This window comes from Mauremys reevesii, linkage group 5 (genome assembly GCF_016161935.1).
Source record: "Mauremys reevesii isolate NIE-2019 linkage group 5, ASM1616193v1, whole genome shotgun sequence".
NCBI classification, from domain to species: Eukaryota; Metazoa; Chordata; order Testudines; family Geoemydidae; genus Mauremys; species Mauremys reevesii.
The window spans coordinates 9,578,617-9,591,680 of NC_052627.1; the positions used below are offsets into that span (position 1 = coordinate 9,578,617).

Genomic DNA, 13,064 nt, shown 5'->3' on the forward strand with positions numbered 1-13,064 from the left:
GCTAAGGACTTTGGGATGCCTTTTTACCAGCTAACTGCCTCCCTAACACTCCCTCCCCCGGCACGTAGGCCTGGGTATTGGATTAGGCCAAAGACACCAGGGTTCAAGATCTGCACGTCGCACTGAGGTGCAGTATCTGCCTCTGCTCCCAGCCCGTACCTGGGAAGGCCGGACTCTCCGCCTCAAGAAGCACCTCATAGAGGTTGCCATGACGCCGCACTCAGATCCAGGCTGGGGAAAACACTCCCACCACCCTGGTACATCGTCCTGAGCAGTTGAGGAACATGTCTTCTACCGTTGAGCTCCAGTCCGGTTCTGCTGGTATGAGCACTACAGATCTCATGCAGGGGGCCAAGCCATGAGGCAAGGAAGCATGTGCATAAGCATGACAGTAATTCTGCCTCAAAGCCCAAGAAGGATGTTGCATTCTCCATGAGTTCCAGGCATGGAGAAGTGGAGCATTCCAAGGCTCACAAACATGACAAGAAGTTGCATAGAACACTGGATCTGCCAGTCCCGGTTACAGAGCCACATATTCTTTCTGGATCGGTATCTCCAAACTCACAGGAATTGTTGGTTCTGCGGCAGTCCTCCATTCCATCCCTGGTTCCATCTGTGGAATGCATGTCACTGACAGTGGGGAGGCTCAAGTCAGCTCCTGGACCTCATGAACTGTTTGTCCTGGATGAGATTACATTGCCATGTCTCCCGGTACATTTGCCCCATAAGACAGGGGTCCCCAACCTTTGTAGGTCCAGGGACCGGTTTCGTTTGCCGGACCCTCCGCAGGCGTGCCTGCGGGAGGTCCAGCTGAGCCGCGGGACGAGCGCTCCCTCCGCAGTCGTGCCTGCGGGAGGTCCGCTGCTCCCGGGGCTCAGCTGGAGCTTCCGCAGGCACATCTGCGGGAGGTCCACCGGCTCCAGTGGAGCTTCCGCAGGCGTGCCTGCGGAAGCTCCAGCTGAGCCCCGGGAGCAGCGGACCTCCCGCAGGCACGACTGCGGAGGGAGCGCTCGTCCCGCGGCTCAGCTGGACCTCCCGCAGGCATGCCTGCGGAAGCTCCACTGGGTCGGTTCGCGGCCCAGTTTCTAAGAGGCCGCGGACCGGGGGTTGGGGACCCCTGCCATAAGAGACCTCGTTCCTCTGCATTGGACTTGCCATCTTTGGGTCGTGTTCCTGAGCACATCCCTGTGACTCACCTGGATCCACTCGTTCTGATGGCAGCACCATTCGAACAAGGATCTGACTGATCCGTGTCTGAGGACTCGGAACACATAATCTACCTCTTCCATTCCATTGGCATGAGTACCCAAAAGCTCCATGAGCTCAGTGGCAATATCCTCCCTTTCCTCAGCACAGGAGCCACTGGTACCCCAGTCCATGGGGACCCCTGTAGCAACCGCAGTATCCTCCTGGTTGGCCATACTGGGGGTCTTGGCTCCAGTATATGACCATGGAACCTTCCTGATCTGCCCAAGAGGAGTTCCCCTATCTTGTCACTCTGTCCTTCATCGAGTAGATGTTTGGGCCTGGGGTTGGAAAATGCACTGGTTAGTCCGACTCTGTCAGATCCAGAGTAGTTCCCCTCATCTCCAGATATGGCAGTGTTGTGGACTCCTTCTCCCCCTCCGAACGACTGTCACCAGTTCCAGGAACTGTTACATAGGGTGGCTGCTGCCCTCCACATTCCACTGGAGGAGGTACAGGACAGCCAACACCAGTTACTTGATGCGTGTATTGGTACCATCCAGAGTGGTTTTCCAACCGGCCCATACTGGCATACCCTGGCCACTTGCATACCCACCCCAAAAGAGACATAAAAAGATACCGTGTACCAACAAAGGGTCTAAGTTTCTGCTTTCTCAGCCCCACTAACCTCCAATTCCCTGGTTATTCAGGCAGCTACTCAACGGGCCAGGCAGCAACACCCATGTTCCACTCCAACAGACAAGGAGGGTAAGAGAGATTTTGGACCGCCTAGATCGTAAGATCTTTTCTTCAGCCAGCCTTCAGTTTTGTATCTCTAATTGTTTGGCGTTACTGACAAAATATGACTTTTTGACTTATGATCAAGCTTCCCTAACAGGCTCATGCCTGCTTCCAGGCTATTTTAAAAGAAGGCAAACTGGTCACCCAGACAACGCTTCAGGCCATGGTGGATTCAGTGGACCCATCTTCATGCACTGTGGCTACAGGCATCGTTGTGGAGAGGGAATCCTGGCTGCATTCATGTTGTTTCCCAGGGGAGGTGCAGAACATAATTGAGGATCTCCCTTTTGATGAATCTCACCTCTTCAGCTAGAACACTGATGATTCCCTGCAATCCCTCAAAGACTCTAGAACAGTGGTTCTCAAACTTTTGTACTGGTGACCCCTTTCACATAGTAAGCCTCTGAGTGCGACCCCCCCCCCCAATCAATTAAAACCACTTTTTAAAATATATTTAACACCATTATAAATGCTGGATGCAAAGCGGGGCTTGGGGTGCAGGCTGACAGCTTGCGACTCCCCCATATAATAACTGTGACACCCGCCCTGAGGGGTCACAACCCCCAGTTTGAGAACCCCTGCCCCAGATCAACCCTATGATCACTGGGTATTTATACACCCACATGCAAATTCTATCATCCACCTCCTGCACAATGGCACCGAGCTCTTCAGTTCTTCCATCAGCAACCCTATGAGCCTCCCCATAAGTGTCAGAAGATCCAATGGCTCTGTCCGCATGGCCCATCAGCTCAGGCTTTGACATCACACACTCAATCTTGGTGTAAGCAATAATTTTTTGTGCTGTTAGAGAGCCATCTTGCACCCCACAATTCATACAACCCACTCCTTTCGGGGCTGTCTAGCACTCTTTCTACCAGCCTGGAGTGCAATAACAATGGACAAGTGAATCCTGTGTGATGTTCAACATAACTATATGATCAAGTTCACAGTGCTACCTCATCCACATCCCCCATCCCAATCCCACCTCTTAGATGAGACTCACAATAGTATCCGCGCCTTAGAGGTGGACTGCAGAGAGGGGCGATAGAGCCTCTTCGCATGACCTTTCAGGGTGCAGGGTTCTACTCCACCTATTTCCTGGTACCCAAAAAAAAGGGGGGAAGGAGACAAATCCTAGATCTCTGTGGTCTTAACCACTTCATATGCAAGCCAAAGTTTTATGTGCTCATTCTCGCAGCCATCATATTCCTCTTGAAAGAGGCATATGGTATACAGCAAGATGCTTACTTCCACGTAGGTATCCACCCAACCCACAGATGGTTCTTGAGATTTACAATGGGCCCTTGGCACTTCCAGTACAGAGTTCTACCGTTCAGGCTCACCACTGTCCTTCAGCTCTTCCTGTCATGTTCTTGTCATGTCATACAACACCGCCATTGTTTACTACATAAACAAGCAAGGGGGCACAAGGTCACCAGCACTGTGTGTGGAAACAGTTCGCCTCTGGAGTTTGTGGATCTCACACAGTATCCTGTTGTCAGCAGCTTTCTCTGTAGTGGCGGCCCATCTCTGGTGTCAAGGGGTCCTCATCTCAATGACATTCTGGTCGTAGTGCAGTCCAGATGGGAGGCTCGAGTACTGACTTCCCTGCTGCTGCTTCTCCTATCCTCCCTGGGCGTGAGTGTAAACATATAAAAATCAACAGTGAACCCCACACAGTTCCTGAAATTCATTGGGGCACTCATCAAGACAGTCTCTGCATGTACCTGCCTACCAGAGGACAGGTTCATGACCCTACTGCAACTGATTACTAGAGTGACTTCCAATCCTTCTCTTCTGGCCAGAACTTGCCTTTCCCTTCTTGGCCACATAGTGGCATGCACATACGACACCACCTTCATGCTTTTTTGCTTCTTCTGTCTACAGCTGTGGCACCAGAGAGCCTGTTCCTTAATGCTCCATTCCATGGACACCCTACTGACTGTTCCTTCCCAAGGTTCTTTCTCCCTTTGGTAGTAGACAGAGCCAGCTCAGGTTTGCACCTGGATGCCTTTCCTTCTGTACTCTCTAACTATGATGCTCATTACAGACTCATCAGTCGGTGGATGGTGCACCCACATGGGCGAACACATGATTCAAGGGACTTGGAGTGCTTGGGAATCCTGGTTGCACATCACCATCCTAGAACTTGGGGCAGTAAGGAGAGCATGTCGTGTATTTCTCCCATACATCCACTCCCATCATGTTCTCATTATGTTAGACTTCACCACCACAATTTACTTACATCAACAATCAAGGGAGTACAAGGTCACCAGCACTGTGTGTGGAGGCATCACACACAGTATCCTGTTGTCAGTGGTTTATCTCCTGGGGACTCAGAATGTGATTTGTGGATGTTCTCAGCAGGAATTTCATGGCTGACCACAAATGGGAGCTAAACAATTCCGTGGTAACAGGCATTTTTGGCTGTTGGGTGACTCTGACCAAGGATCTCTTTGTCTCCCGTGCCAGCACCGAATGCAAACAGTACTGTTCCAGGACAGGTTCGGAGCCTGTTTCCAAGGTTACACCCTAGTCATCTGCTGGTCAGACCAGTTCAGTTATGCCTTCTCTAACCTATGTCTCCTGCCCTGGGTCCTCCCCAAGATTCCACGGGGGAGAGTGTGACTGTCATCCTGATCACCCTGTCCTGGCCTCTCTAGTAGTTGTGATTTCTTCTTATTCTCCTCCTGTCAAACCATACTTCATTTCTGTTACCAACATTCCCAGAGCTGCTCTCACCACACAACAACAGGATCAGATATCCTGATCCGCAGGCGCTTCACTTGACACCCTGGTTTTTGGATGGGCATCTTGACTAGAACAGGAGTGCTCATTGACTGTACAAGGCATTCTTGCAAGTAGTAGGAAAGAATCCACTTGGCGATCCTACCAATCCAAGAGGAAACATTTTGCCTCCTAGGCCCTGCAGAAAGGGCTTGCCCCTGAGGCAATGGGCATTCCTCTTCTCTTGAAATATCTCCTGTCCCTGAAAGTGTCGGAACTCAACTCTTATCAAGATACACGTAGCAGCCATTTAGTGCTTTCCACACTCCTGTGGAGGGGCACTTGGTTTTCACTCACATATTAATTGCAAGGTTCTGGAAGGGCCTCACGTCCTCCTATTCATCTCATCATTCGCCAGAACTAAGGCTGTCAAGCGATTAAAAAAAATTAATCGTGATTAATCGTGTGATTAAACAATAATAGAATACCATTTATTTAAATATTTTGGATGTTTTCTACGTTTTCAAATATGTTGGTTTCAATTACAACACAATACAAAGTGTACAGTGCCCACCTTATTTTTTATTACAGATATTTACACTGTAAAAAACAAAGTATTTTTCAATTCACCTAATACATATACTGTAGTGCAATTTCTTTATCATGAAAGTTGAACTTACAAGTGTAGAATTATGTACAAACAAAACCTGCATTCAAAAACAAAACAATATAAAACTTTAGAGCCTACAAGTCCAATCAGACCTACTTCTTGTTCAGCCAGTCAAGTTTGTTTACATTTGCAGGAGATAATGCTGCCTGCTTCTTGTTTACAACGTCACCTGAAAGTGAGAACAGGCGTTTGCATGGCACTGTTGTAGCCGGCGTCGCAAGATATCTATATGCCAGATGTGCTAAAGATTCCTATGTCCCTTGATGCTTCAACCACCATTCCAGAGGACATGCGTCCGTGCTGATGACGGGTTCTGCTTGATTACAATCCAAAGTAGAGTGGACCGACTCATGTTCATTTTCATCATCTGAGTCAGATGTAGACCAGCAGAAGGCTGATTTTCTGTTTTTGGTGATATGGGTTCTGTAGTTTCCGCTTCGGAGTGTTACTCTTTTAAGACTTCTGAAAGCATGCTCCACATCTCATCCCTCTCAGATTTTGGAAGGCACTTCAGTGCTGTAATTATCTTTAGAAATTTCACATTGGTATCTGCATTTTGTCAAATTTGCAGTGAAAGTGTTCTTAAAATGAACATGTGCTGAGTCATCATCCGAAACTGCTATAACATGAAATAAATGGCAGAATGAATAAAACACAACAGGAGACATACAGTTCTCCCCCAAGGAGTTCAGTCAAGAATTTAATTAATGCTTTTTTTTTTTTTTAAACGAGCATCATCAGCATGAAGAGGCATATGAATCTTTAGCGCATCTGGGACGTAAATACCTTACTATGCCATCTACAACAGTGCCATGTGAATGCCTGTTCTCACTTTCAGGTGACGCTGTAATTAAGAAGTGGGCAGCATTATCTCCCATAAATGTAAACAAACTTGTTTCTCTTCGCAATTGGCTGAACACGAAGTAGGACTGAGTAGACTTTTTAGGCTCTAAATTTTACATTGTTTTTATTTTTTAAACAGTTCTGTAACAAATTTTTAAGTTGCACTTTCATGATAGAGATTGCACTACTGTACTTGTTATGAGGTCCATTGAAAAATATTATTTTTTATAATTTTTACAGTGCAAATATTTGTAATAAAAAATAATATAAAGTGAGCACTGGACACTTTGTAGTCTGTGTTGCAATTTAAATCAATATATTTGAAAATGTAGAAAAACATCAAAAATATTTAAATTTCTATTTGTATTCTATTGTTTAACAGTGAGATTAATCATGATTTTTTTTTTTTTTTGAGTTAACTGCGATTAATCAGCAGCCCTACCCTGAATCTCAACCTTGTCCTCACAGCATTGATGAAGTCACCCTTCGAACCTCCGGCCTCCTGTTTCCTTTTTCTTCTCTCTGTGAAGGTTGTTTTCCTGGCAGCTGTTACCTCTGCAAGAAAGATAGGTGAACTGGGGGCCATGATGGCGGACCTCCCCGCTCTCTTCACCATGGGACAAAGTTTCCCAGTGCTTGCATCCCAACTTTCTGCCAATGTGGTTTCCCGCTTTCACCTCAACCAACCCATACATGTATGGCCGCCTTTCCGAAGCCACATATCTTCACTCCCTTGATGTCTGTAGGGCCCTGGTCTTTTACCTGCAGAGGACTAAGCCGTTCAGGAAGTCCCCCGGGATTCTCAGTCACTATAACGGGAAAGGATTAAGGGGCAGGCCATCTCCACTCGGAGGATTTCTAAGTGGGTTTCATGCTCTTATCAATTATCGGGGCTGTCTCCACCCCTTGAGGTATGAGCCCACTCCATGAGAGCACAGGCATCAACTAAGGCCATGCTTCACAACATGCCACTCATGGCTATATGTAGGGCAGCCACATGGATTTGAGTACATACCTTTACCTTTTTTCCCCATTTCACCCTGGTGCAAGACTCTGCTGCAGATGCCTCGTTCAGTGTGGCTGTTCTCCATTCCACGGGTTCTGTCATTTTTCCTTGCACCCTCCTCGTGACTAGGTACTGCTTGTTAGTCACCCTCTGTGGAATGCAATAGGGACTACCATTTGAAGAAGAGGAGGAGGTTACTTACCTGTAACCGGAGGTTTTTCCGAGATGTGTGGTCCCTATCTGTAGTCCAGTCCCACCCTTCTTTCCCTCTGCTGCAGATCTGTTTGATTTGCGTTGAAGGAACTAAAGGCTCAGTCAGTCCACCCCGCCCCTGAGTGCCTCAGTCAAAACCATGAGGCAGAGCAAGAGCACATGCGCAAACCGGCAGATGCTACTACAGTACTTTCAAAAGCTCCAGGTGCATGAGGTGTATGCATATAACCCCCAGTGGAATACAGATAGGGACCACACATCTCAAAGAATCTCTAGCTCCAGGTAACTAACTTCTTTTTTGGAGCAACATTTGACATGCTACAAGAAATGTATTTCAAATATAACCTTTTAAAAAACTTGTCTGGGCATCTAGGGGAAAAATGGGGTATTTAATATTAATATCATTATTGTTGTGGCTCCTGGGAGCCCCGGTGATGGACCAGGCGTTGTGCTAGGTGCTAAACAAACACAGAACAAAGTCCTTTCTGGAAAGAGCTTAATCTCTCAGAACTTCTTAAAAAATTTGGAACATAGCCTCTCTTTGGTTACTAAATGTATTCAGTGCACAGTTCCTGCATTGCTAGATGTGTGGTACATCATGACTTTTGATTTGGAGGATATTTCATATTAATGCAGTTAGTTTCAATAGTTGTCATGGGGTGCATATGTGTATATATGTGGACACTTCATTAGTTTAAAAACTTTAGTATCTGAAGTTTGTTTAATGTAAGCTGGCGTGCTCAGAATCTGTGAAATCAGACCACATGTTATTTAGGTGCCTAGTTTTAGGCTTCCAAGTTTGACCTTTCCTGTCTGTCCAGTCTGCTTTTCTTGCAAGGTAATTTATCCCTCACTGAGGGTATGTCTATACTACCTGCCGAATTAGCGGGTGCGTCTAGTCTAGATGCGCTAAATTGATCCCTGAGCGCTCTCCTGTCTACTCCTGTACTCCACCGCCGCAAGAGGCGCAGGCAGAGTCGATGGGGGAGCGGCAGCAGTTGACTCACCCGTAGTGAAGACACTGCAGCGAGTAGGTCTAAGTACGTCAACTTGCGTAACTTAGATCGATTCTCCCCCCGCCCCTGGTGTAGACCAGGCCTGAGTAAACGGTTAAAATACAGCGTGGATTGTAGCCTCACTTAATAGGAGTGGAACAGGGAGCAGACTGTTCAGAAAGGAAATAAGTTCTCACTGTTCCTGTCAGAGAGAAACTTGTGGAGTTCTGTGTGCAGGGTTTTCACCATTTCACTGAGGGGCAGAGTTTGCCCCATTGTAGAATAGGGCACTGGGCTGGATCACTGATTCTTGGTAATAGGGTCTTTTACTGCCATGGCTTCTGAAGCCATCAGCTGCCTTGAGACTTCCACTTCCCTTTTAAAATGGGAATTTAACTACACCCATGTGATAGGCTGGGTTGGAGGGGGGCACAGACCTGTAGTCTCTGGCTGTATATGTGTCTACTCTGAATAACGTGTGGAAAATGGTGGGGATGGTGCATCTCTCTGGCCACCCTGTTGCCTGCCCTCCAGATCACCCTTCTAGGCTGAAAGAGATGCTTCCACAGGGGCAGCTCAGCTGTCTTTCCACTTACACAGAGGACGATTGGGCAGTTTGTATTTGCACATTACACGTTGGCAATAATGTGGAAAAGAAATACAGGAAAAAGTCAGTACAATGTGTTACCCAATTTGGGTGGGGCAAGAGGCCTCTTCCCTTTTTTTTTTTTAATTAAACTGTGCTAAAATAAATTGAAAAAGTAAAACCATCAAATGAAGCTTAAAATTAAATCCTTTGCAGTCGGGTTTTAACTTTGGGCTTGGACTGTGGAAAGTCATAGCTGTGGGTGCTCTGCACCTTTGCTTTTCTGCTGTCTTCGAGCTGGCAACAGCACATTCACTGCTCAGATTCTTGAGCACTATTACTTTACTTGCAGTCTTTATATGTAAAGTAACTGCTCTTCTGTGCCTTAGGCATGGGCTAGCATCTAACGCATTCAGTGCAGTAATTGAAGCAAAGAGCCTGAAAAACACTGCTGGCAGAGCTCTCCCCCTGACACTATGGCCTCTCTACAGTATGCTTCAGCTCTGTCATCCCAGTGTTGCCAATCTTGTGATTTTGTTTTTTGTTTTTTTTTTTTAATTATCATAAGTCTCTTGATATTTGGTGTTAAACTTAAAGCCCCACCTCCTGGAGTCAGGTTATGTGAGAATCTTTTTTTAAATAAAAACTAAATTTCTTGCTGTCATTGTTGCAGAGAAAAACTTGAAAAGATGACCTGGGTGCACCCTAAAAACTCAAAAACCTGAAGGCAGAGAACCAACACATTGGCTTAAATATGAGACTAGTTTTTAAATCTCATGACTTTTTAACACTGGGGTTGGCTTCCCCAATACAGCTTCCCCACAGTATTTTCTTCCAGACTACTAGCATGGCCTTTTTCCTCCCCTTTTAAATCTTTTAAACTATTGAGTTAATGAACAGTTCCTTGCAGTGGCTGACTTGTGTACATTTCCCTTGGTTTTTTTGTAGGGTGTTTGGTCAACTCTTCCAGTGAATGAGAAGAAGCTTAATGCTGCATTTAGAGCAGCAAGAAGTGTTGTTTTAATATTTTCTGTGAGAGAGAGTGGAAAATTCCAAGGTAAATGAAAGTAACATTTGATGTGTGGTGTATTGGTGGTGTGGATTTTTGTTTTTGTTTTGTTTTGTTTTTAAGAAGTTGTTCTGTTACCCTTTGCTATTTCTACTCCTCTAGGATTTGCAAGGCTCTCATCTGAATCCCATCATGGAGGATCCCCAATACACTGGGTTCTGCCTGCAGGAATGAATGCTAAAATGTTGGGAGGTGTCTTTAAAATTGACTGGATTTGCAGGTAAATATTTCTGTTCTTTTAAATGGGAGCATTTGTATACTACAAATGCTATTGTGGCAAGTCTAATAAGTAGGAATCTCAATCTCAACACTATTTCTAACTTTCATTCGTAAGTAGAAAATGCATTGTCTCCATTCGTTCTATCTGTTTGGTTGTGCCCCTTCTGAAAATTCACTTAAATGGGGAAAAATCTGCCCCATTATTACTATAGCTGGGTTTGGGACTCCTTCCTATAAGTGAGATTGCTATAGCAAATGTTTTTTGGTTTGCATAGTCCTAAACATTTTATACAGGGATTTTTAACTGAGCGGGTTTTTTTTCCAGTAGCCTAATAAACTGAAATTAGAAGCATTTGTTTGCAGTTATCTTAAAATCTTTGTTTTATAAAACAAAGTGTTCCTTTGACATGTTCTGGACTCTTAGCCCTGTAGAGCAGAATAAAAACTCAAACGGGAAGTGTTTTGTACCATAGGGTCTGGTTAAGCAGGAAAGATGCTACTGCCTCAGAAAATGAAGGCCAGGTCGGAAAGAATAGATGCTCCTTTTTGGATGGAATAAATTATGCATATCTGATGTAAAACAGTAGGTAAAGTGATAGGATGCACCTGCTAAAAGGTCATAAAACAAACATTAGCAAGACAGACCAAGTTCAGGTAGCACATGTAGGAAATTTCCTTCAGTGATTATCCAATAATCTAATGCATCCTCAAAGATGTTATGCTACTGCCACTTGCCTCAGATAAAATTCTAGAGAATTGTACCCACCAGAACTCGAAAGTTACCAGATTTATATGCGTTAGCATAATTAGGCAGCAGTACATCAGAGCTGGAACTTCTGTTATTTAGTAGCACACTGAACGCTAATAGTCTTATCTATACAATGGAACCTTGCTAACCAACATTTATAAATTAGTACATGCTCTTTTCACCTCAGAGGTTAAATAGCAGAGTGCTGTAGTGAGAGGTCTCAGTGCTAAAATTGTTGGGCGTGTGTGTGGGTTTGTTTTTTGTTTTTGTTGGTTTTGTTTTTTTGTAAAAAAAAAGACTAGTATAGTCTGAACTACATAATATTGAATTACAGATGTCTAAATGCATGCATTCTTAAATCTGTAATTCACAAAGGATCATGTTGTGGAGCAAATTAATGAGGTTATACAGTACTTAATGTCCTATTGTATGCATTTTTTAAACTAATAGACAAAATAACTATAAATGATACCACTTGCATATTTAGGCGTGAATTACCCTTCACTAAATCTGCTCACCTGACCAATCCTTGGAATGAACATAAACCAGTAAAGATTGGACGTGACGGACAGGTTTGTCAATTTTTTTTAATGAATGCCTTTAGTAATAAAGAGAAACAAAAGACATGATTAGATAAACTTACTCAAGATGTGATAACTTTTAAGCTCCTATAACTATTCAACTTTGCAGCACAGCTTTCATTGACTAGGGCATATGTGGGGCAAGGTTGATTTCTCTAGTACTGGAGAGGGAGCAGAATTGCAAAAGTAAGTTTGTTGCAGTTAGGTTAAGCAAATTATCAGCAATTTTGGTCTGGGTATAATGTGACTAGCAGCAATCCCTGCTAACAAACTTTGTAACATTTCAAAGTTGCAGTGTAGCAAACTTTGTTAAGTTTGTGGTAGTATAACTTTCACTTTGTATCAGAGTATTGTGCTTTTTAGAACAAGTTCTGGTGCTTTCAGTCTTTTGCACTGCGTTTGCCTTATGTATTAAGTTTCTTCTGACACAGATTCGACCATTATAATAGGCACACCTTTAAAATGCAAGCTGGTACCTCTTAGTTCTACCAGATATTCGAGAACTGAAATGGACACTGTCAACTCCAGTAACTTAGGCTTTATTTAAAAACACTTTAAAACCATTCATGTTGATTTTGTATTTATTTAAAAAACAATTTGTTTTGTTTTGAGGGAGGATGGGGGTTAAATATTCCCCTGCAGTATGGTAGATCCAAACACTTTGTTCCTATGTACAAGATGAATTGTAAAAGTGACTCTAGAGGCAGTAGAACTATCTGATTTTACTGTTCAAAATTAATAATTTTCAAAAAGCAAATGGACATTGCAAATCAGAGTGCTTTTTAAAATTAGTAATACTGTTTAAAGGAATTTTATCTGATTCTTTAACAGTTGCCCTTTAAATGGCTAAACAAATGTTTTAAAACAAAAATATTTTCTGTCCACCTGTCGGTAGAATTGCAGTCAATCCCTTTTTAAAATGATTATATGAAATTGCTGAATCTTTGGAGAGAATATTCCAGTATATTCAGGTAACGTGTAATTAAAATGTATGCATTAAGTTAGCTGTAACAAATTGCCTTATATGCTAGAAACATATTATACAGTAATTACAAAAATTAAACCTCACTTTCACAAACTACCTGTGGCTCTTTCACTGAGTTTGGATAACATATTTAATTCTTGAAAATAAATCTGCTTCACCATGCTTGTGGGATTATCATCCATATATTCCAGACTACAGTGTAAACTGATTAAGGTACGTGGTGATTATTTTCCTTAATTTTATGTGATTACAAAAAACTCTTTCAACTTTAAACAATAATGAGATGAAGCTGACCTGAATATCTGTTAGGAAGTTATTGTGTTCCCTGCATAGGGCTGTTTTATGATGATGCTAAATATCCCCTGAAGCACGGAAGCTAATGAAACTGTATTGTGCTCATTATTTTGTGGGATTGAAGTCTCCTCCTCAAAGTGTT

General features: G+C 43.8%; 1 protein-coding gene across 3 annotated transcripts in view; it reads left to right on the forward strand.

Annotated features, from left to right (window-relative positions):
• The window catches only part of YTHDC1 (YTH domain containing 1), a 35,795-nt gene that overhangs the window by 14,852 nt on the left and 7,879 nt on the right, over positions 1-13,064 (forward strand). For all 3 annotated transcript variants that reach the window (XM_039540349.1, XM_039540347.1, XM_039540348.1), the window contains 3 exons: positions 9,975-10,083; positions 10,198-10,315; positions 11,550-11,634. In XM_039540349.1, coding sequence (XP_039396283.1) covers positions 9,975-10,083; positions 10,198-10,315; positions 11,550-11,634 — 312 coding nt within the window. The remainder of the gene's footprint in view (positions 1-9,974; positions 10,084-10,197; positions 10,316-11,549; positions 11,635-13,064) is intronic.